The sequence below is a fragment of the Bos taurus genome, chromosome 24, assembly GCF_002263795.3.
Source record: "Bos taurus isolate L1 Dominette 01449 registration number 42190680 breed Hereford chromosome 24, ARS-UCD2.0, whole genome shotgun sequence".
Classification (NCBI taxonomy): Eukaryota; Metazoa; Chordata; class Mammalia; order Artiodactyla; family Bovidae; genus Bos; species Bos taurus.
In genome coordinates this window covers 30,515,843-30,538,198 of record NC_037351.1, presented here as the reverse complement: position 1 = coordinate 30,538,198, position 22,356 = coordinate 30,515,843, and the positions used below count along the sequence as shown (strand labels likewise).

Here is a 22,356-nt window from a genome sequence, read left to right as displayed (position 1 = left end):
AAATAAAATTCCTTCCTTACCTTTTGATCCAACATAGCATTACATGTAGAAGGTAGCTCTCTTCTTATAGCAGTCTTCTAAAATTATTCATTTTTGGAATGTTGAACTGAATTAGCATGGAAAGAAACATTCAATAAACAGTTTTTGAACTTTTACTTGGGCAGAGCATTCAACTAAGTGCAATAGAGAATCCAAAGAAGATAACATATTCTAGTGAAAACACTGTGGTGTATTTCTTCCTTAATTCTTAAAAATTACACTTTTGAAGAGAGAGAAATTCAGTTCAAAGTCCATCAGTTTCTTGATTGTAATAGTCTTTGAAATACCATATGTTTTACCAAAATGGCTTCACCTGAGGATTAGCCAGTGTTGATTGTTTTCATTCATTTAAGCTAACAGTTATCCTCCTTTGCTTGCCTTCCTCTGTACCATCCATTTTTCAGTTTTTAGTGTTCCAACAAGAACAACGTCATGCCTCAACTGGACCTGACCGACATTGTTAGCATCATTTTCTGTATAAACTTCCTCCAGGCTAGAACCGCAGCAGCCAGCCCAGATGATGAGGTGGGAGGAGGTAGGGGGAGCACGGGACTGGATTGAGGCATTTTCCCCCAGAGCTAAGGTTTTCAATCACAAGAGAAAATTGTCATTTAGTAAATATTTAACGGCAACTATGGTGTTTAGATGCTAGTAATTTCTATTAAAATTTTCTTTTCCTTTGATAGAGTCGTTCCAATAAAGAAGATCCAGAACAGCTGAGATTAAAGCAGAAAGCCAAAGAGGTAGGACTTTCAAGTTACCATGCTTGTCTTTGTGTTGGAGGGAAGGTTGGCAGCTTTCTCCTGGCAATTAGGTCAGGGTTTATTTTGCTGTTGCATACCATTTGCCGAAGCCTTGGGGAAGGACAGGAACTGCTGAAGGCAAGGGCAGTGCTTCAAATGAGGTCAATGAGTTATGTGCTCTCTTTTTAAAATTTATTTTCAAGGCTTAGGCCTGTCTAGAAATGGCTCTTTGTAAACTCCAGCAGCCCAGTTGGAGGAATATAATGTGGGATTAAAAAAAAAAGAAAAAAAGAAACTTCTGAGATTTAGCATCTGGGACTGTACAATAGGCTACATTTTTCCAGGGTAATTGTTCGTTTTGTAAATCTGATACTGCTTATAATTCTTTGGCTGGGAGGTGGTACTGGGATTTAGTTTTAAATGGAAAACGCCTCTGGCTTTTAATTTTCTGGGCCCAGCAGTTTTCTGTTCTGGAATGGAGCCCTTGTTTCTCACAGTTCATGTTTAGCTGCAGGGGTTTTAGTTTATAGCTTAGACTGGTTAAGCTTTTACTCCCAGAGGCCTCTGCATAGCAACTGTAGAAATCAACAAATAAGTTCATTTATGTCTGCAGCCTCCTCTCAGTAGCTGACTTTTTACATTTCCCAATATCCATTTCCTGACTTTTCTAGCCCCAGAGAAAAAAGCTCCACTAATTGGAGCTTATTTTAATTGAGCCTTAATATTGGATCTCACTGGAGTTGCCCCCAGAGCTGCTGAGAACAGAAGGAAATGAAAGTACCTAAGGTTGAAGATCGGGTGTGTGTGGATGGATGGGTGGGTGGGTGGGTGGGTGGGTGTGGGTGTGGGTGTGGGGGTGTGTGTGTGTGAAATTTTTCACTTGACCTACAGATTTCTTTTCCCTGCTGAATAAATCATCAAGCCTGTTCACATTTCTGATTAAGGATCTGACAGCAGACGATAATAAAGACAATTGAGGTGTGAGACGTGTGATATGGAGCTGAAGAAATTGGTTTCTATAGTTACTTGACTGATTTCATGCAATTTTTAAGGATCTTTGTGCTAAATAAGAGTGATTTCCTGAGCAACCTTTTTCCTTAACTGTGCCTCTTGAACTATGAAATTTGTTGTTGCTTAACATTGCTGCACTCAGCTCCTAGGTGCCAGCAGCAGCAGGTTATTTATGAATGTTTTAAGGGCCCTTATTGTTTGGATTAATGTAGGAGCTGAGGCAAAACAAATGGAAATCTAGTAAGATCCTTACAATCAATGTGGTGTGTGTTCACTAAAACAGAAAAGGAAGAAAACGTGAACTCTGGATGGAGGAGTTTCTGGATTGGGGTGAAGAGAACTATGAAAGGAGAACGTTAAAATTGATTTGAAACCAGAATCATTGTATTTCAACAACAAAAAGATTTCTGGTACTCATTTCTTTCCAGTGGAAAATTTACCTAAAAATATCACCTGAAAAAAGGAACCACAAGAACTATACCTATACTCTTTCAGCAAGCCTGGCTTGATGGTGGATTCTGTGGCGATGGACACTCTGTGGTTGCTTTGAATCATGTGTGGTCCTCTTTGTTTTCATTAAGGACGGATTAGATGGTTATCTTGCTTCCAATTCCAGCCACTTTTGGAAAATATGTATCAGAAATCTTACCCTTTTATCATTAAAGGCCTTATCCTGTCTGTTCTTCCTTTATAAACCTTCAAACCTCTGGATGAGTAGATTCAGTTTTCCTTCAAATTTATATGGAGTGGTTTTGGTTGGTTGGTTGGTTTTTCTTTTAATTGTGTGTGTGTGTGTGTGTGTGTGTGTGTGTGTTTTAAATTCCCTGAGGGATGAATAGTTGGATAGGATTTTTCAAAAAAAGTCTAAAAGCAAATATGAAGGAGAAAAAAACTTCTCCATGAGAGCAGGTGGTGGCAAACCTGTTCTTTTTTCTCCCCACTCTTTTCGCGGCTCCATTTATTTCTTTTTCCTAGCAAGATTTAAAAGACTGTATATTTTCTTTCCAAAATATTTGGAAGGTTTTCTGGTTGCTTGCTATTTTAAATCCTCTTTGATTAAAAAAAGAATCAGATACATTGGCCCGGTTCCAAGAACAGGGCCACCCTGTATTTGTTGCAAATGTTTAATAAAAGTAAAATATTGTCATTTTTGTCATCCCTTTGCCCCCTAGAACTCTTGATAACTAATATTCTTAGGGCCTCTAGTTTAGAATCAAATATACCATATTTTTTTAAGAAAAAACTTTTATTTTGTATTGGTGATATAGCCAGTTAACAATGTTGTGATAGTTTCAGTGGACAGCAAAGGGACTCAGCTATACAAAAACATGTATCCATCTTCCCCCAACTCCTCTTGCATCCAGGCTGCCACATAACAGAGTTCCATATGCTCTTCACTAGGTCCTTACTGTTTATCCATTTTAAATATAGCAAAACACCGTATTTTGTTTGGTTGCAATAATCATTGACCCTGTCTTTTTTTTTTTTTTGAAGTTTACCACTTCAAATATTTATTTAATAAATTTGAAGGTAAATATGGAAAAGCTACAAAATACAGAAATTTAGTTTATTAAATTCCTTTCAATTATAAAAAAAATATGAAGCGTGCTTCACATCTGTATTTTTTATTTTGAAAATATTGTGCTAATAAATCCTAAAACGAGATGCCAGTCCAGGTTCAATGCCAGACCCTGCCTTACAGAGTTGAATTGTTATATCGTCATTTGTAAGGTTATCATTTGGAATGTGTTAATTGTTATCACACTGGTATAAACTATAAAGCTTTGGTTTTGTAATGTTTTAGTATTTGGCTGTTTAGGAAGTTTTCACTGTCCAGTCACGAAAATTAGTACAGATGCCTTCCAGTTTCCCAATTAAAACTGCTTTGGTCTCCTTTTCCAGGTAATTACCTACCTACCAAGCTGGGCACAGGAAATAGATTAATGACCGTATCTTACAAATATACAACTCCAAAAAACTATTTAAAGAAGCTGTAGGCTTTATTGATCCTGAGAAATGTTTCAGCAATGATGTCTGTCATATAAATATTAAAGCACAGCTTGAGTCCCCTTTGTACATAGGCTTATACTTCATGATTGCTTTTAGATGTTAAGGGCTAGAGTTTTGATCTTGGTCATTTCTCCCCTTGGTTTTCTTGTCTCTAATACAGTTTTAGAATCTATGCATTCCTTCTCGACAAACTGTGTTCAATTGAGCAGGTTTTTATAAAGGTGTCTAATTTCTTTTCATCCTTCCTGTTGACTTCTTCCAATTTTGTCATTCTCATTCAGCACATTAAAAAAGAGTAAACTGGGTACTTCCCTGGTGGTCCAGTAGCTAAGACCCTGCGCTCCCATTGCCGGGGGCCTGGGATCGATCCCTGGTTGGGGAAACTAGATCTCATATGCCCCAACTAAGATCCAGTGCAGCCAAATAAAAATAAAGTAGGCTGCCTTTGGGTTTGCCTTCAGCTTAATCTCAATCCAGTGAAGTAGCTCCTGCTACATTCTATTCTTATTGACCTGACAGGTTATCTGTCTATTTGAAAACCTTGTTGTCTGGCTAAAATGGCTGTGGATATCAAACTTTCTTTAAATTTATTTTTATTGGAGGATAATTGCTTTACAGTGTTGTGTGGGTGTCTGCCATACAACAATGCAAATCAGCCATAAAAATACATATATCCCTATATCCCTTCCCTCTTGAATTCTAATTGCAACTTCGGGGCCATCTTTTTCCTGTTTTCTATTTTTTCCTAGAAAAACATCATTATACGTGTCCTCTCTTTTTATTGCAAGTTTATATTTTAAATATGGTCACTTTTAAATTGTGATGGCTTTTTTATTCCCTTAGATACTTTTACAAAAATGTAAGTACTGACATTCTTCCATTTCACTGTCCGTTTGTGAAAGGTTTTAAATAGATTACTAATTGCCAGATTGTGACTTCAAACAAGCAGGGGCATTTTTGTTCAGTGCATCTGCAGACTTGTCTGAAATGTGTGCTGTGTGTCCTAGATTACCATCTAGCCTTCAGTGTTTTCCTTTCTTACCACATCATCCAGAATTCTATGGAGCAAGCCATCTGACCTTGGAGTTCAAACAGCCTGACTCCTTAAACATTTGTTATATATATTGTGACCCTTATTTCCTTTTAAATATCTTCTTTCTCCTGTGGGAATGTGAGTTCAGTACATCTGTGCAGAGTGAGACAAAGAATTCATTTTCTGTATAACAATTCCTAGCATTCCCATTTTCATTTGTTATCAGACAATAGAAGAAAGAAAAAGGAATGCAAGACATGTAGCTACTGGCACATTAGTCTCACAGTGCTACCTCTGGAAACTACAAAAATAAGTATTAAATGATTAAAATGCATAACAGTACCCTGAAGTACTTGGGGTTTTTGATTGTATAAGATAGAAGAACTATAAGAAATACAATTCTCCATAAAACATTATTGTGCAATAAATAGAATACTGACTCATAAGACTCATTACTGGTTAGAAAATATATTATTTAGGTACAAGAAGGGTAAGGGACTTTTTTATAATGAAATTTTAAAAGATATGGAGTCAATGAAATGTGATGGTGAAAGCTAACTGTTAAATTATAGCAAATTGTGTTTAAACTTTATGCTAGTTCTACAGGAGTCAAAATTCATGGAACACTGAACAGGGCAAAATGAAATTTGTCATTAAAAGTACATTCTAGCAATCAAATTAATGTAGTATGGAGAAGGTGTTCTTAAAATGACAAGTTATAAAGAACTTGTATACATAGCAGAGAAACAGAATTGCCGTGTTTCAAAGCATTGGTAGTCTAAGTGGTTCTCAAACTCAGGTATACATAAGAATTATCTGGAGGACTTGTTAAAACACAGATTGCTGGGTCCCAGGCACCTATGATACAGCAGGCCTGGGTGAGGCCTGAGAATTCACATTTCTGACCAATTTCCACTGATTTTGCAATTGCTGCTGCTGCTCTGGAGACTACACTTATAATCCTTGGTCCAGGAGGAGAAAGAAGGTGGCCTTTAAAATCTATCACTTTTCTTTTCCCATTGACTGCATAGTCATAGAAGGTTAAATTAAATACTATGATTTGGGGACTCTGAGAATTGGCACAGTTCAGGCCCCATCCAGTTACCATTCACTTGGTTCTTTTGGACACAGGAAAGCTACAGTAGGTTTTTTAATGGATATTTTCACAAGAGACCTTTTTGGTTGTATCTCTGGATTGGTGTACGTGAAAAAGATGACATTTTATTTTTTATTTAGAGCTTCTTCAGAAGGGAGTATGCATCTTTAATTTTGAATATGGGATCTGTGTGTCTTGAGAGACATGTTTTCCTTTTGTGGGAAAATGTATGTATTATAGCGGAGGGAGCATTGAGGTAGGAGTCAGGGGTCTTGGATGCTAGATTCAGTCTACCATTGTCTCGATTTCACTGTGGGAAAGTCACTTGACCTCTTTAAACTTACCCATTTTCTTGTATTTAAAATGAATGTGACAATACATACTCTGCTTGTATTATAAAGCTGTCATAATTTAGGGAAAGGTGAGGTATTAGAGGGAAAACCAGTAGCTTAAAAACATTAGCTATGGAGACCTTTAAGAAAGATGCCATCAGGCTTTTAAATATAAGCCTGAGATTGACCATGGATATGTCTGTTTCCAAAAACTAACTAACATACCAATTTTGTATGTGTGTGTTGGGGGAGTGGTTTCCTTCCAGAGGTTGAGAATAAAAAAAGAATATAAGAGTAAGAACTGGGGAAAAAGTTCTTAATCTTATATCAATATAGTATATTATATTTCTTTTCAACAGTATATAAAGAACTGTGTTTGAGTGTAAGGGGGAAAGTGTCCAGTTGAGATTATGTGGAATATACTATTTTCCTGAAAGCTGAGGTTGAATTATAAAGGCTAATAACTAGCAAGATAGCTCCTCTGATTCTGCCTAGTAAGCTTTTGGTTTCTGTTTTCATACTTGCTGCTTGATCCTAGACATGGACACAGTCACAGAACTACATGGCCAAGAAGAGTAACTAAAGCCCCAGCCTTATAGCCAGAGAGACAAAAAGAGGAGTGAGCCCCAAGGAACCAGGAATTACCGGGAAGAGGAGGTAGAAAGGGAGGAGCTCAGGAAAGCAACCCCATATTCTTCTGTTTATTTCTTGTTCCCACTCGAGCTACACACTTGTCATATGTGACCCTGACCTAATCTGCATACCAGCCAACAGTATAGATCAATATGCCTCATGAACATAAGTGTAAACATCTTCACGAAAATATTAGCAAAACAAATCTAGTGATACCTAAAAATAATGTATCTTGACCAAGAAGCAGTTATCCCAGCAAGGCAAATCTGGTTCAGTATTCAAAAATTAGTATGCCAAAGGCTTTGACTGTGTGGATCACAATAAACTGTGGAAAATTCTGAAAGAGATGGGAATACCAGACTATCTCACCTGCCTTTTGAGAAACCTGTATGCAGGTCAGGAAGCAACAATTAGAACTGGACATGGAACAACAGACTGGTTTCAAATAGGAAAAGGAGTACGTCAAGGCTGTATATTGTCACCTTGCTTATTTAACTTATATGCAGAGTACATCATGAGAAACGCTGGGCTGGAAGAAGCACAAGCTGGAATCAAGATTGCTTGGAGAAATATCAATCACCTCAGATATGCAGATGACACCACCCTTATGGCAGAAAGTGAAGAGGAACTAAAAAGCCTCTTGATGAAAGTGAAAGTGGAGACTGAAAAAGTGGGCTTAAAGCTCAACATTCAGAAATGGCATCCAGTCCCATCACTTCATGGGAAATAGATGGGGAAACAGTGGAAACAGTGTCAGACTTTATTATTTCTGGGCTCCAAAATCACTGCAGATGGTGATTGCAGCCATGAAATTAAGACACTTACTCCTTGGAAGGACAGTTATGACCAACCTAGATAAAATATTAAAAAGCAGAGACATTCCTTTGCCAACAAAGGTCCATCTAGTCAAGGCTGTGGTTTTTCCAGTGGTCATGTATGGATGTGAGAGTTGGACTATAAAGAAAGCTGAGCACAGAAGAATTGATGCTTTTGAACTGTGGTGTTGGAGAAGACTCTTGAGAGTCCCTTGGACTGCAAGGAGGTCCAACCAGTCCATCCTAAAAGAGATGAGTCCTGGGTGTTCATTGGAAGGACTGATGTTGAAGCTGAAACTCCAGTACTTTGGCCACCTGATGAGAAGAGCTGATTCATTTGAAAAGACCCTGATACTGGGAAATTTGAGGGCAGGAAGAGAAGGGGACGACAGAGGATGAGATGGTTGGATGGCATCACCGATTCGATGGACACGGGTTTGGGTGGACTCTGGGAGTTGGTGATGGACAGGGAGGCCTGGCGTGCTGCGGTTCATGGGGTCGCAGAGTCAGACTTGACTGAGGGACTGAACTGAACTGAACGTAATAATTGTCCAAGAAAGAAAAACCATGTGACCATTTCACCGGAGGCAGATCTATGTTTGCAGATTTCACCATGCATTATTAATAAAACTCTAAGCAATCTAGAAATAGTAGAGACTTTCTCAGTCTGATATAGGACCTCTGTTAAAACTCTCCCACTAATACCATTCTTAATGATCAAAAGTCTGAATGCTTGCTTCTAAAGATTTGTTTCCTAATGGAAACATTATATTGCTAGTACAAGATTTGTTTCCTAATGGAAACATTATATTGCTAGTACAATAAGGCAAAAAAAGAAAAAGCATATAAATTGAAGAGAAAAATAGTGTGTCCTTTCTTTCTATTAACTGTCTTTTACAGAGCAAAAATTTTTAATTTTTTTGAAGTCAAACATGTCAAATGCCAAAGCCTTTGACTGTGTGGATCACAATAAACTGTGGAAAATTCTGAAAGAGATGGGAATACCAGACCACCTGATCTGCCTCTTGAGAAATCTGTATGCAGGTCAGGAAGCAATAGTTAGAACTGGACATGGAACAACAGACTGGTTCCAAATAGGAAAAGGAGTACGTCAAGGCTGTATATTGTCACCCTCTTTATTTAGCCTATATGCAGAGTACATCATGAGAAACGCTGGACTGGAAGAAACACAAGCTGGAATCAAGATTGCCAGGAGAAATATCAGTCACCTCAGATATGCAGATGACACCACCCTTATGGCAGAAAGTGAAGAGGAACTAAAAAGCCTCTTGATGAAAGTGAAAGTGGAGACTGAAAAAGTGGGCTTAAAGCTCAACATTCAGAAAACGAAGATCATGGCATCCGGTCCCACCACTTCATGGGAAATAGATGGGGAAACAGTGGAAACAGTGTCAGACTTTATTTTTTTTGGGCTCCAAAATCACTGCAGATGGTGACTGCAGCCATGAAATTAAAACACGCTTACTCCTTGGAAGGAAAGTTATGACCAACCTAGATAGCATATTCAAAAGCAGAGACATTACTTTGCCAACAAAGGTTCATCTAGTCAAGGCTATGGTTTTTCCTGTGGTCATGTATGGATGTGAGAGTTGGACTGTGAAGAAGGCTGAGCGCCAAAGAATTGATGCTTTTGAACTGTGGTGTTGGAGAAGACTCTTGAGAGTCCCTTGGACTGCAGGGAGATCCAACCAGTCCCTTCTAAAGGAGATCAGCCCTGGGATTTCTTTGGAAGGACTGATGCTAAAGCTGAAACTCCAGTACTTTGGCCACCTCATGCGAAGAGTTGACTCATTGGAAAAGACTCTGATGCTGGGAGGGATTGGGGGCAAGAGAAGGGGACGACAGAGGATGAGATGGCTGGATGGTATCACTGACTCGATGGACGTGAGTCTGAGTGAACTCCGGGAGTTGGTGATGGACAGGGAGGCCTGGCGTGCTGCGATTCATGGGGTCGCAAAGAGTCGGACATGACTGAGCGACTGATCTGATCTGATCTGATGTCAAAAAAAAAATAGACCTGCTCTGGCTGTCAGTGGCTGAGAATTCTTTGCTGGGCCATAAGTCATGAAAGCTTTTCCTTACACTTTTTGTTAAAAATTTAGATCTTACATTTTGAGGTTAATTTTTGTATAATGTGTGAGGTTCAAGGTTCATTTTTTTTTTTTTTGCCTGTGAATGTTCAGTTGCTCAATTTGTTGAAATAACTGCTCTCTCAATTGAGTTGTTTTTCACCTTGGTCAAAAATAAACTGGCCATGTTTACATGAATCTGTTTCTCGATTCCCTATCCTGTCTCATTAATCTGTGCCCATTCCTTTGTCAAAACCACATTATTTTGGTTACTATAGCCTTATATAAGTAATTCTTAAAATTGCATGGTGTAATTCTTCCAATTTTATTCCTTCCCCCCCCCAAATTGATTTAGATTCTGATTTCACTTTCCATATAAATTTTACTATCAATTTATACATATCTACAAAAAAAAATTTTATTGGAATTACGTTGTTTGAAGGTCAGTTTGGAGAGAATTGAACCTTTACTGTTTCTTACAGTCCACGGATTGTTGAATCTTACAGTCCATGAACACAGTGTATCTCTCCATTTATCTGTTTTTATTTCTTTCATCTGCATCTTGTGGTTTATAGCATACAAGTATCTGTATGTATTAGATATATACTTATTTCATTCGGGGGAAAGCTATTTTAAGCAGCATTTTTAAAAATTTAAGTTTCTGACTTTACCTTAATGGTATTTAGAAATGTGATTATTATGTGTATTGACTTGCATCTTGTAGCCTTGCTTAAACTCATTATTAGTCCTGGGAAGTTCTTTAATTTTGTTTTTTATAACTACCTTGAAATTTTCTGTGTAAATAATCATGTCGCTTGCAATCTTGTTTCCACTAGGAAACCTCTAATTCAGTGACTGCTTTTATCACACAGAAAGTTTACATGTCTTCATCCACAGTGTATTGTGCTGGCCACGATATATTGAGTTTAAGAGTTTATTGTAAATACAGGACCCACCAAACTATGGTCAGTTTCTATTTTTGTTAAGAGTTTTGCAAAATTTTCTACAGCATTGTGTGTGAGATTTCTGAAAACCAAAGTATAATTTGCAGAGAGAAAATATTTTACTTTATAGGGAGAGGAATCTGATGACAGAGGTCAATTTTAAAACTGTTTGATGTGACTGTCTTGCAGATACCATTTCTCTACAGGGAAAGACTTTAAAATATAGCTTGTTGTTTGATTTGTGCTGCAGGTAGATTAGCTAAAATTGTATTTTGTCACCCTGAAGTTCTGTATTGTGACAGCATCAGACTCTAAAACTGTAAGACCAGCCTCAACAAAAGATAGTTTACAACTCCCGAAAATAGTTTTCTAACAGTTTGCTGCTGCTGCTGCTTCTAAGTCACTTCAGTCGTGTCCGACTCTGTGCAACCCCATGGACGGCAGCCCACCAGGCTCCCCCGTCCCTGGGATTTTCCAGGCAAGAGTACTGGATTGGGGTGCCATTGCCTTCTCCTTCTAACAGTTTATATATACGTAAATACATAGTTTACAGGACGGATTTCTGCCCTGTGATTTGTGGAGTAAAAGGGAAGTGGTTCCTAGTTCATTTTCTTCAGCTTTGTTAGACTCAGTTACCTATAGCTTACTGGCTTGTTCTTTGTCTTTCCTTTGATATTATAAAGTAATTTGAAGTTATCTCTCTGAGATGGCCTACTTCATCCCAAACTGTTTCCTGCTTTTATCTGGTCTTTTTTTTTTTTTTTTTTCAGTGTTAAAAATTTGGTTAGTGCTCTTTTAGAAGAATACTCTCAGGATATATTTATGGTTCCCCAGTAGGTTACTTCAGTTGACTATTTTGGAGTCTGATCTTGTTTGAATATTTATCTAGCAATCACTACCTAGTTCTTTCTCCCTTTTTCTCCACAGTAACAAGATTTTTGGTAGGAATTGAACATTATTTCTCTTCTGGAAAAGCCCAAGGATCTGTGTAGTGATATTTTATTTTGACTTCTTTACTTTGTTTTCTTTTTAAAAAAAGAATACCGTTTGACACTTGCCTTGGTGAAATGATGCAGTGTTTCATGCATTTATTTCTCACTTATATTATTTACCTTAATAGAACATCTTTGATAGATACTGTGTACAGCTTAGTGCCCAAATATCAAAAAATTATACCTTGTAGATTTCATCATTCTGGTTAACCATAGTAATAGCAGTACACTCACTTTCAATTTTTCACGTGAAGATAAATATAGAGTAAATCCATAAAAAGTGTGATATATTGAAAAGGTTTTTATGGCTCTGAGTTCCGTTTTTATCACTTATTATTTGTGTGACCTTTATGATGTTTTCCCAACCTCTTTAAAGCCTCACTGTCTCCCTTAGTTTAAAAAACAAGTACAGGTATACTTTTCATGTTGTTATAACAATATATACCTTTCAATGTGATTGTAAGGATTAAATGAATTAATGTTAAGGAAGTGCTTTGTAAATCATATACAACTATTTCCTATAATACATAAAAACTATCCATTTTTAAGTACAGTTGACCTTTGAACAACACAGGTTTGAACTGTGTGGATTCACTTAAGTGTATATTCTTTTCACTGAGTACCTAGTACTACATGACTTGCAGTTCATTGAGTTAATGGATACATAGATATGCAGAAACCTCTATAAGTTATATGTAAATTTAATTATGCGTTGTGTATTAGCTGCTCAGTCATGTCCAACTCTTTGCGTCCCCATAGACTGTATCCTGCCAGACTCCTCTGTCCATAGAATTCTCCAGGCAAGAATACTGGAGTGGGGAGCCATTCCCTTCTCCAGGGGGTCTTCCTGACCCAGAGTTAGAACCCCGTCTCCTACTTGCAGGCAGATTCTTTAATTTAGTTATATGTTTGTTATAAGGTATATGGAACGCCAACTATAAGTTACATGTAAATTTTCTACTGCATAGATAGCACCTCTAACCCCACATTCATTGTTCACGGGTCAACTGTAATTCACTTTTAATCTGAAAAGTTTGACTGTAGTTTGGCCGCTTTCACTACAGTTTACGGTTCAACTTAACTCTTTAGGCATTTCTTATCTGTGCTTAAACTTATGGAGAGATTAAGCTCTAGATGTCTTTCTTCTGTTCTATTCTGTACTTCTTCCTTACCTAAATTCTGCCTCTTCTGTTTAGAGATTCAGGACTAAAGAGTTTATCAGAGGAAAGGAATCAGAATATGATGTACACTTGGCTGTCAGGGAAATCTGATACTTATTTTGATCTGATACTTATTTTGCACTGTCACGTATTTGGGAAAGAACAGAGAAGTGGGCTTAGTGGTCAGTTTCTTTCCCCTCTCTGAGCATGGCTGTGTGTAAACACCGATTTTTTTTTTTTTTAATTCTGTCTTCCAGTTACAACAGTTGGAGCTTGCACAGATACAGCAGAGAGATGCTAATCTCACAGCTCTTGCGGCTATTGGACCAAGGAAGAAGAGACCACTAGAGTCCGGGTCTGGAAGTGAGGTATGGAAACAAAGTTTGTCCTTTTATTTGTCATGTCAAAAAAGCAGGCCTAAAGGAAACAAAGAATGCAGATAATTTACTCTGCCTTGCACACTATTGCTGCCAAATGCTGGTTAAAGCTCTCCTTTGCCTATTTTATAAAATCTTAATTTTTGCTTGTTCGTAAAAATATGTATCACCTTGAACTTTCCTCCAGCTTACTACTTGTTTTATACTTCTTCCCGTCCCCCACCACTGGTCATACTGAGTTTCACTATCTCAGATTTTTCCTGTACATTCTTCCAGGCAGTTTTATATAATTTTCTCCTCGCTGGGTGTCTAAATCCAGCTCATCTGTTAAGATCAAGTCTGCCCTCTTTTTTCTACCATGACTTTATTCTGCGTACCCACACTAACTTCTCTTTTTCTCTGCATGTAATGTGTTTGCATGGCATTAACCGTTCTCTGTTCCTCACATGAGTATTTTCTCTTCGGTTTATTATGAGAGATTATGAACTTCTTGAGCAAGACTGTAATCCTTTTCCTTTGAATCTCCCACAGGACCAGGTACATATTAATATATATTCAGTAAATATCATTAATTGTTTGATTAACACCAAGGAAGGATCTTACATCTTTAGAGCGATTATTCTAGATTAATGAATCTATAATGCTAGATTTTCAGATTGGTCATTGGGGCTAAGATACAAGAGTGAGAAAGAGCCCTGAGTTGGGTCAGTAATAAAGAAACTGTGGCTCCTCTGTTCTGCTCTATAAAACTTAAATGTGCTCTGGGACAAGCTCTTCCCAGCTGACCCAAAACATTAACAGTTCCTGATAAATGATAGTCATCTCTGTAGAGGAGAGATTTTAAAAGTCTAGTTCTTTTTATTAATAAAAATGTAATGGATATAATACGTTCACATGCAAAAAAATTCATAGTATAAAAATGTTTGAAAAAGATGAGTTTCCCCCTCCCAGATTTCTAGTCCCCCATCCCCTGCCCAACCAGATGTAACCACCGTTCAGATTCTCACATATCCTCATAGAATTTATTATGAATATAGATGTGTATCTCATGTGCCTTCACAAATTCACATTTGATTTTGTTTTTACCAAATGCAATCAAATTGTATCTGTTGTTCTGCTCTTGATACTTTTCCCCTTTTCCATAATCTCTCTCATATAATTTACCTCCATTTTTTTAAAGGTATGTTACATCACTTTGTTTAGATAAACAATTTATTTAGCCAGTTCTTTAATGGAAATTTAGTTGCTTCCAGATGGCTTCTGTTACCTCAGAGAGTGTCCTTGTACTTCCACTGTTGTGCTTGTTCAGTGTATCTATAAGCTAAATTCCTAAAAATGAAATTCCTGGGTTAAAGAGTGCATGATAGGAACAACTTTGGAAAAATTAAAACATATTCAAAGATAGAGTAGTATAATGAATCCCCTACATACTTACCATCCCCATGCAACTACTATCATTTTATGCCAAATTTTGTTTTATTTATATCTGCACCAACTTTCTCAGGTAAGTTTTTTACTCCTCAGGTTATTTTCAACACAATCCTAGATTCAGTATCATTTTACCCATAAATTATTTGTTGCTTTTCACTTTTGATAAATATTTTTAAATTGCCCACTAAATGATTTGTATCAGGTTTTGCATCCATTCATGCCTGTTTTTCCACACAGTCATTAACCCTGGGGATAATCTTTTCCATCCGATGACTGGAAGTGCAATTTTTAATAGTGTTTAAATTCCAAGTGAAATTGAGCAATTTTTTCATGGGTATATTGACACTTTCAATTTATTTTCTCCCCCCTATGTTATATTTTTTAATAGATTTAAAAAAATGGAACACTCCACACCCCCCTTCACTTTTTTTTCAGTTTGTCTGGGCTTTATTCATATGAAAGTTTGTATTTTGTTAAATTAAAAAAAAAATCAGTCATTTTCTTTTGTCCTTCTCGAATTCCATTGTGTTTGGAAAGCCCTTTCTTAATAATTAGACTTATGAGTTAGTCCTTTTATCATTTCAGCTTTAAAGTATAAGTCTCTGATTCATTCAGAGTTTGCTCGGAATAATGGGTGAGATCTGCTTTTAGCTTTACTCGCTTTCTCCTCCTCGTTCTCCAGACGAGCAGACTGTCCCAACTCTGTTTCCTCGGTAATTCTTTCCCCACTGATTGGTTGTGCCACCTTTATCACAGACAGTTTTGTGTCAAATACAAATTCCCGTATATATTTGAGTCTGACCCAGTGCTATCTAATAGAACTTCCTGTGATGAACACTTACGGAGTCTGAGCTGCCCTCAACAGCTACATAACGACTGTTGAGCAGTTGAGCTATGGCTACTGTGATTGAGGAAATGAAATTTTAACTTTAAAAAGTTCATGTAAATTTTAATAGGCACACGTGGCTAGTAGCTGCATATAAGTGCATGGGACCAGTCTACTGTTTATAGATTATTTTTATCTGTTTATGATTATTTATGTATTGCTGCCAAATCTTTTTTCTTAACCATCTCAACCATTTTTATGTGCACAGATCAGTGGTGGTAAGCATATTCACATTGCTGCACCCCACACCCGCAGAACTTTTTCATCTTGCAAAACTGAAACTCTATACCCATTGAATAACTCCCCATCTTCCCCTTTCCCAGCCCCTGGTAAGCAACACTCTACTTTGATTCTGTAATTTGATTACTTAGATTCCTCATGTAAGTGGAATGAATCATACAGTATTTGTCTTTTTGTGACCTTGAGGTTCCAAATCTTAGTATATTTTAAAAATATGGTAAAACTAGTCCAGTAGAAATTTTTATGTTCCTACTTCTCTACCACAGGACAACCCACTGTCCTTTATTATTGGTCTATTTGTATATAAAGGTGTGCAAATATTTTATTAAAAGTGGGGCATGCTCTTTCATCATTAAGCACATTCCTATAAATATGGCCTCGTTAGCATACTTTTTTCTTTTTGGCAAGAACAGTTATTTGTAAATTTCTTCATCCACGTAGTTATTCTTTATAATATCATAACTCCTTTGAGAAAGATACAGGAATGTCTGAGTTCCTGCCCTACTTTTTGATTAATTTTTTCAAAGCTTCATTTTTATGTGTCATTTGAGTTTGTCACAAATCTCAGAAACATTAAAGGTTTCCTGGTTTCTAATAATCAGAGATTGTAAAGTACTTTTCATTTATTGTATGTTTGAATCTGAGAAAGTCTATAGGTTACAGGGGGCAGAAATGAAATGTACTATTGATATTCAAAACGGTGATTAAAAAAAAATCAGTTTATATCAGTATTAAAATGGAAATTTATTTAATTTTTATTTATTTAATAGAAATTTAAATTTAAATTTTTAATTTTTAGATTTCAAAACAGATATATGTTCTAACTTGGCTATAAATATATTGAAGTGTTTGTTTCCTTGGTGCTTCTTCAGTTTTGAGAATTTAGGCACATATATTTTCCCCTTTATTCCTGTATTTTTAACTTAGATCGTTGTCAGACTTTTTCTGAACTATAAACAGCCAGTACTTTAAGTAATCCAACTTGAATTGAAAATGTCCATTTCTTTAATGAGTTGGTGACATTTTAGTACAATCCTTATTTTGAAATTAGCTGAAAACTACTTTTTTGTGTTGATTTGTATTCATGGTGTTTTAACTTTAAAGGCAATTTTCTTTGAAAAATGGGAAACTGGAGAGAACCTTCCTATATGCTCTTTCAGTGTTTACATAGACTGCTGATTGATTTGCCCCTCCAGTCGCTTAAATTGCATGAATCAGGATTGTTAAAAACCCTTTAACAATTTGATTTTTTTATTCTCACAAATAACACAAAATTGATATTTGAAACCATTTATATTTTTATTACTCTGTACCTAAAAATTGAGGGTCTACTTAGTGTCTGCCTCTTTCTTTATAGATGGAAACCTGAAATGCTACCTGTTTGGTCTGAATTTGCTGGAATAAGCATAAAATCCCAGAGGGGAGTGGGGTGGAGTCTTGCTCTTTGAGGAGTAAATCCTTGGCTCAAATGCAGGTTTTTCTAGTACCGAAGGGGAGAGCTTTCAGTTTGGAACGCTGCATAAAGTAGTGGCAATTTTTAAAAATATAAATTTCAGAGAATTAAACTTAGAACATTCAGCATTCATAGCTTATCATTTTTGTTGATAATGAATCAACAAAAGTAAATTTGGAGAAATTTGTTTTAGACCTTCTTCCTTTAGACTTTTTTTTTGTTATGCAAAACTCCCTCTTATCCTTCAAAAATCTTTCTAGTTGTACAATTTATATATTAAACTATCCTCTATGTAGATTTACATTTAATATTCTCAGAAGTCTTGCTAGAGTTGAATAGCATCAGCCACCGTCTCCGGGTGTTACTCTGGCAAAAAGCAACAAGTACCAATTATCATTTAGAACCAACTATTTATTCCATAAGCCTATTAGGTCTAAGGGAGGGGGACTGTTAAAATTTGCTACTTTGGAGTATTTAATTTCTCCTTAATTTACTTCTGTGCATTGAAGTGTATGAAATCAGTTCTTAGATTAATATAGACTGTATAGATACCTATATGGTAATTTAGAACCTACTTAAAGATTTAGAATGTTTGCATGTTTGTGTTTTGTATATATATTGCTTAGGTGATGTCTTTGGAACGTTAAGTCCTGAATAACTTTACTTCCTCCATTAATTTTAGGTCCTTGGATTAGAAAGAATCTCTTTTTTGGATTAGCAGTACTTTTTAAAATTTTTATTTATATTAATTGGAGGCTAATTACTTTACAGTATTTTGGTGGGTTTTGCCATACATTGACATGAATCAGCCATGGGTGTACATGTGTCCCCCATCCTGAACCCCGCTCCCACCTCCCTCCCTATCCCATCCCTCTGGGTTGTCCCAGTGCCCCGGCTTTGAGTGCCCTGTTTCATGCATCAAACTTGGACTGGTCATCTATTTCATATATGGTAATATAAATGTTTCAGTGCTATTCTCTCAAATCATCCCACCCTTGCCTTCTCAAAACAGAGTCCAAAAGTCTGTTCTTTATATCTGTGTCTCTTTTGCTGTCTCATGTATAGGGTCATCATTACCATCTTTCTAAAGTCCATATATAGGTGTCAATGTACTGTATTGGTGTTTTTCTTGCTGACTACTTCACTCTGTATAATAGGCTCCAGTTTCATCTACCTCATTAGAACTGATTCAAATGCTTTCTTTTTAATAGCTGAGTAATATTCCATTGTGTACCACAGCTTTCTTATCCATTCATCTGCTGATGGACATCTAGGTTGCTTCCATGTCCTAGCTATTGTAGACAGTGCTGCAGTGAACGTTGGGGTACACGTGTTCTCTTTCAATTATGGTTTCCTCAGTGTGTATGCCCAGCAGTAGGATTGCTGGGTCCTATGGCAGTTCTATTTCCAGTTTTTTTAAGGAATCTCCACACTGTTCTCCATATTGGCTATACTAGTTTGCATTCCCACCAACAGTGTAAGAGGGTTCCCTTTTCTCCACACCCTCTCCAGCATTTATTGCTTGTAGACTTTTTGATAGCAGCTGTTCTGACCAGTATGAGATGGTTCCTCATTGTGGTTTTGATTTGCATTTCTCTGATAATGAGTGATATTGAGTATCTTTTCATATGTTTTTTAGCCATCTGTATGTCTTCTTTGGAGAAACGTCTGTTTAGTTCTTTGGCCCATTTTTTGATCGGGTCATTTATTTTTCTGGTATTGAGTTGAACAAGATGCTCATACATTTTTGAGGTTAATTATTTGTCAGTTTCTTCATTTGCTATTACTTTCTCCCATTCTGAACCCTGTCTTTTCACCCTGCTTATAGTTTCCTTCGTTGTGAAAAAGCTTTTAGGTTTAATTAGGTCCCATTTGTTTATTTTTGCTTTTATTTCCATTCTCTGGGAGGTAGGTCATAGAGGATCTTGCTGTGATTTATGTCGGAGTGTGTTTTGCCTATGTCTTCCTCTAGGAGTTTTATAGTTTCTAGTCTTAGGTTTAGATCTTTAATCCATTTTGAGTTTATTTTTGTGTATGGTGTTAGAAAGTGTTCTAGTTTCATTCTTTTACAGGTGGTTGACCACTTTACAGGTGGTTTCCCAGCACCACTTGCTAAAGAGATTGTCTTTTCTCCATTGTATATTCTTGCCTCTTCTGTCAAACATAAGGTGTCCATAGGTGTGTGGATTTATCTCTGGGCTTTCTGTTTTGTTCCATTGATCTTTATTTCTGTCTTTGTGCCAGGACCATATTGTCTTGATGATCATAGCTTTGTAGTATAGTCTGAAGTCAGGCAGGTTGATTCCTCCAGGTCCATTCTTCTTTCTCAAGATTGCTTTGGCTATTCGAGGTTTTTTGTATTTCCATACAAATTGTGAAATTGTTTGTTCTAGTTCTCTGAAAAATACCATTGGGAGCTTGATAGGGATTGCATTGAATCTGTAGATTGCTTTGGGTAGTATACTCTTTTCACTGTATTTATTCTTCTGATCCATGAACATGGTATATTTCTCCATCAATTTGTGTCATCTTTGATTTCTTTCATCAGTATTTCATAGTTTTCTATATACAGGTCTTTTGTTTCTTTCAGTAGATTTATTCCTAAGTATTTTATTCTTTTCATCTCAATGGTGAATGGGATTGTTTCCTTAATTTTGCTTTCTGTTTTCTCATTGTTAGTATATAGGAATGCAAGGCATTTCTTTGTATTAATTTTATATCCTGCAACTTTACTATATTCATTGATTAGCTCTAGTAATTTTCTGGTGGTGTCTTTAGGGTTTTCTATGTAGAGGATCATGTCATCTGCAAACAATGAGAGTTTTACTTCTTTTCCAATCTGGATTCCTTTTATTTCTTTTTCTTCTCTGATTGCTATGGCCAGAACTACCAAAACTATGTTGAACAATAGTGGTGAGAGTGGGCACCCTTGTCTTGTTCCTGAATTTAGGAGAAATGCTTTCAATTTTTCACCATCGAGGATAATGTTTGCTGTGGATTTATCATATATGGTTTTTATTATGTTGAAGTATGTTCCTTCTGTGCCTGCTTTCTGGAGAGTTTTTATCATAAATGGGTGTTGAATTTTGTCAAAGGCTTTCTCTGAATCTATTGAGATATTCATATGGTTTTTATGTTTCAATTTGTTAATGTGGTGTATATATCACATTGATTGCTTTGTAAATCTTGAAGAATCCTTGCATCCCTGGGATTAAGCCCACTTGGTCATGATGCATGATCTTTTTAATATGTTGTTGGATTCTGTTCGCTAGAATTTTGTTGAGGATTTTTGCATCTATGTTCATCAGTGATATTGGCCTGTAGTTTTCTTTTTTTGTGGTGTCTTTGTCTGGTTTTGGTATTAGGGTGATGGTGGCCTCATAGAATGAGTTTGGGTGTTTACCTTCCTCTGCAATTTTCTGGAAGAGTTTGAGTAGGATAGGTGTTGGCTCTTTTAATTTTTGGTCTAATTCACCTGTGAAGCCATCTGGTCCTGGGCTTTTTGTTTATTGGAAGATTTTTTATTACAGTTTCAATTTCTGTGTATATGTTAGGTCTGTTAAGATTTTCTTTTTTTTCCTGGTTCAGTTTTGGACGGTTATACTTTTCTAAGAGTTCATCCATTTCTTCCAAGTTGTCCATTCTAGTGGCATATAGTTGCTTATGACCCTTTGTATTTCTGTGTTGTTGGTTGTGATTTCTCCATTTTCATTTCTAATTTTGTTGATTTGATTCTTCTCCCTTTTTCTCTTGATGAGTATGGCTAATGGTTTGTCTATTTTATTTATCTTCTCAAAGAACCAGTTTTCAGTTTTGTTGATTTTTGCTTTAGTCTCCTTTGTTTCTTTTTCATTTATTTCTGCTCTAATTTTTATGATTTCTTTCCTTCTACTAACCCTGGGGTTCTTCATTTCTTCTTTTTTTAGTTACTTTTAAGTATAAAGTTAGGTTATTTATTTGATTTTTCTCTTGTTTCTTGATGTAAGCTTGTATTGCTATGAACCTTCCCCTTAGCACCGCTTTTACTGAATCCCATAAGTTTTGGATTGTTGTTTTCATTTTCATTTGTTCTTATGCATATTTTTATTTCCTTTTTGACTTCTCCCTTGATTTGTCTGTTAGCAATACTTTCAAATAGTTAACCTAACTTATTAATGATCCAGCCATCGTAACAATATTTATTTTGTTGAAAATAAAGATAGATTTTGTTTTGACCTTCTAACACATTGGCTTGAAAATGCTGGTATTTCTTTTAAGATTAAGTGGTTAAAATGTCAGATCGACTACATGGTGCTTATAGTATTTATATGCCTAATATGTGTTTCTTTAAAGAGTGTTCGTTTGCTAAACAAAGCAAAGAAATTATTGCCACATAGATAAGTGTATACTCTTTCTGTCTAGAAGCTGGTTAGAGTACTGCCCTGTAAAATTTTGAAGATTTTAGGGTAAGAGAAGGGATTTTTTTGAAACTTTGCTTAGTAATAAATATAAATTTTATTGAATCAGAATTGCTTTCAGACAAATATATTTTTTTCACAGTTGAATTCTAATTCAGAAATGAATGTCAGAGAATAACAGTTTTTCTATTTCTCCCAGGTATTAAAGGTACATCCCTAAAATTCATTTCTTCTTTATTGTACTTTTTAAGTGTGTATACCTTCAAAATAAGGCATTTCATTTAAGCAGACTTGTAACTATTATTAAACCAAGGATTCTTTAAATATTATTAGCCAAGCAAATTTTATTTGGACAGAACCTATAAAATGATTCTACAGCAGAACTGTAAATCTGTATGGTTAACCGTTTATTGGTTAATGGTCTCTCTGTAACATTAATAATAGAAATCATCACATTGCAGTATTTTGTGAGTAGACGTATAGGGGAAAAAAGGTGAGAAAGGACCATTTTAAAATAGTATGTTGACAATACCATAAAGAAATTATGCTCCAATTACAAATAAATAAATTTTTAAAAAAAGAAATATTGGAGTCCATATTTACCTGCTTATATGCCAGGAATTGTTCTAAGCATTAGGAATATGACAGTAAGTAAAAAAAGGGAAAGAGAAATA

The 22,356-nt window shown here is 36.1% G+C and overlaps 1 protein-coding gene across 1 annotated transcript in view; it reads left to right on the top strand.

Moving 5' to 3' along the window:
- Positions 1-22,356, top strand: part of TAF4B (TATA-box binding protein associated factor 4b) — a 105,667-nt gene that overhangs the window by 69,073 nt on the left and 14,238 nt on the right. The window contains exons 13-14 of the mRNA NM_001205844.1: positions 726-782; positions 13,156-13,266. Of these exons, the coding sequence (NP_001192773.1) occupies positions 726-782; positions 13,156-13,266 (168 nt within the window). The remainder of the gene's footprint in view (positions 1-725; positions 783-13,155; positions 13,267-22,356) is intronic.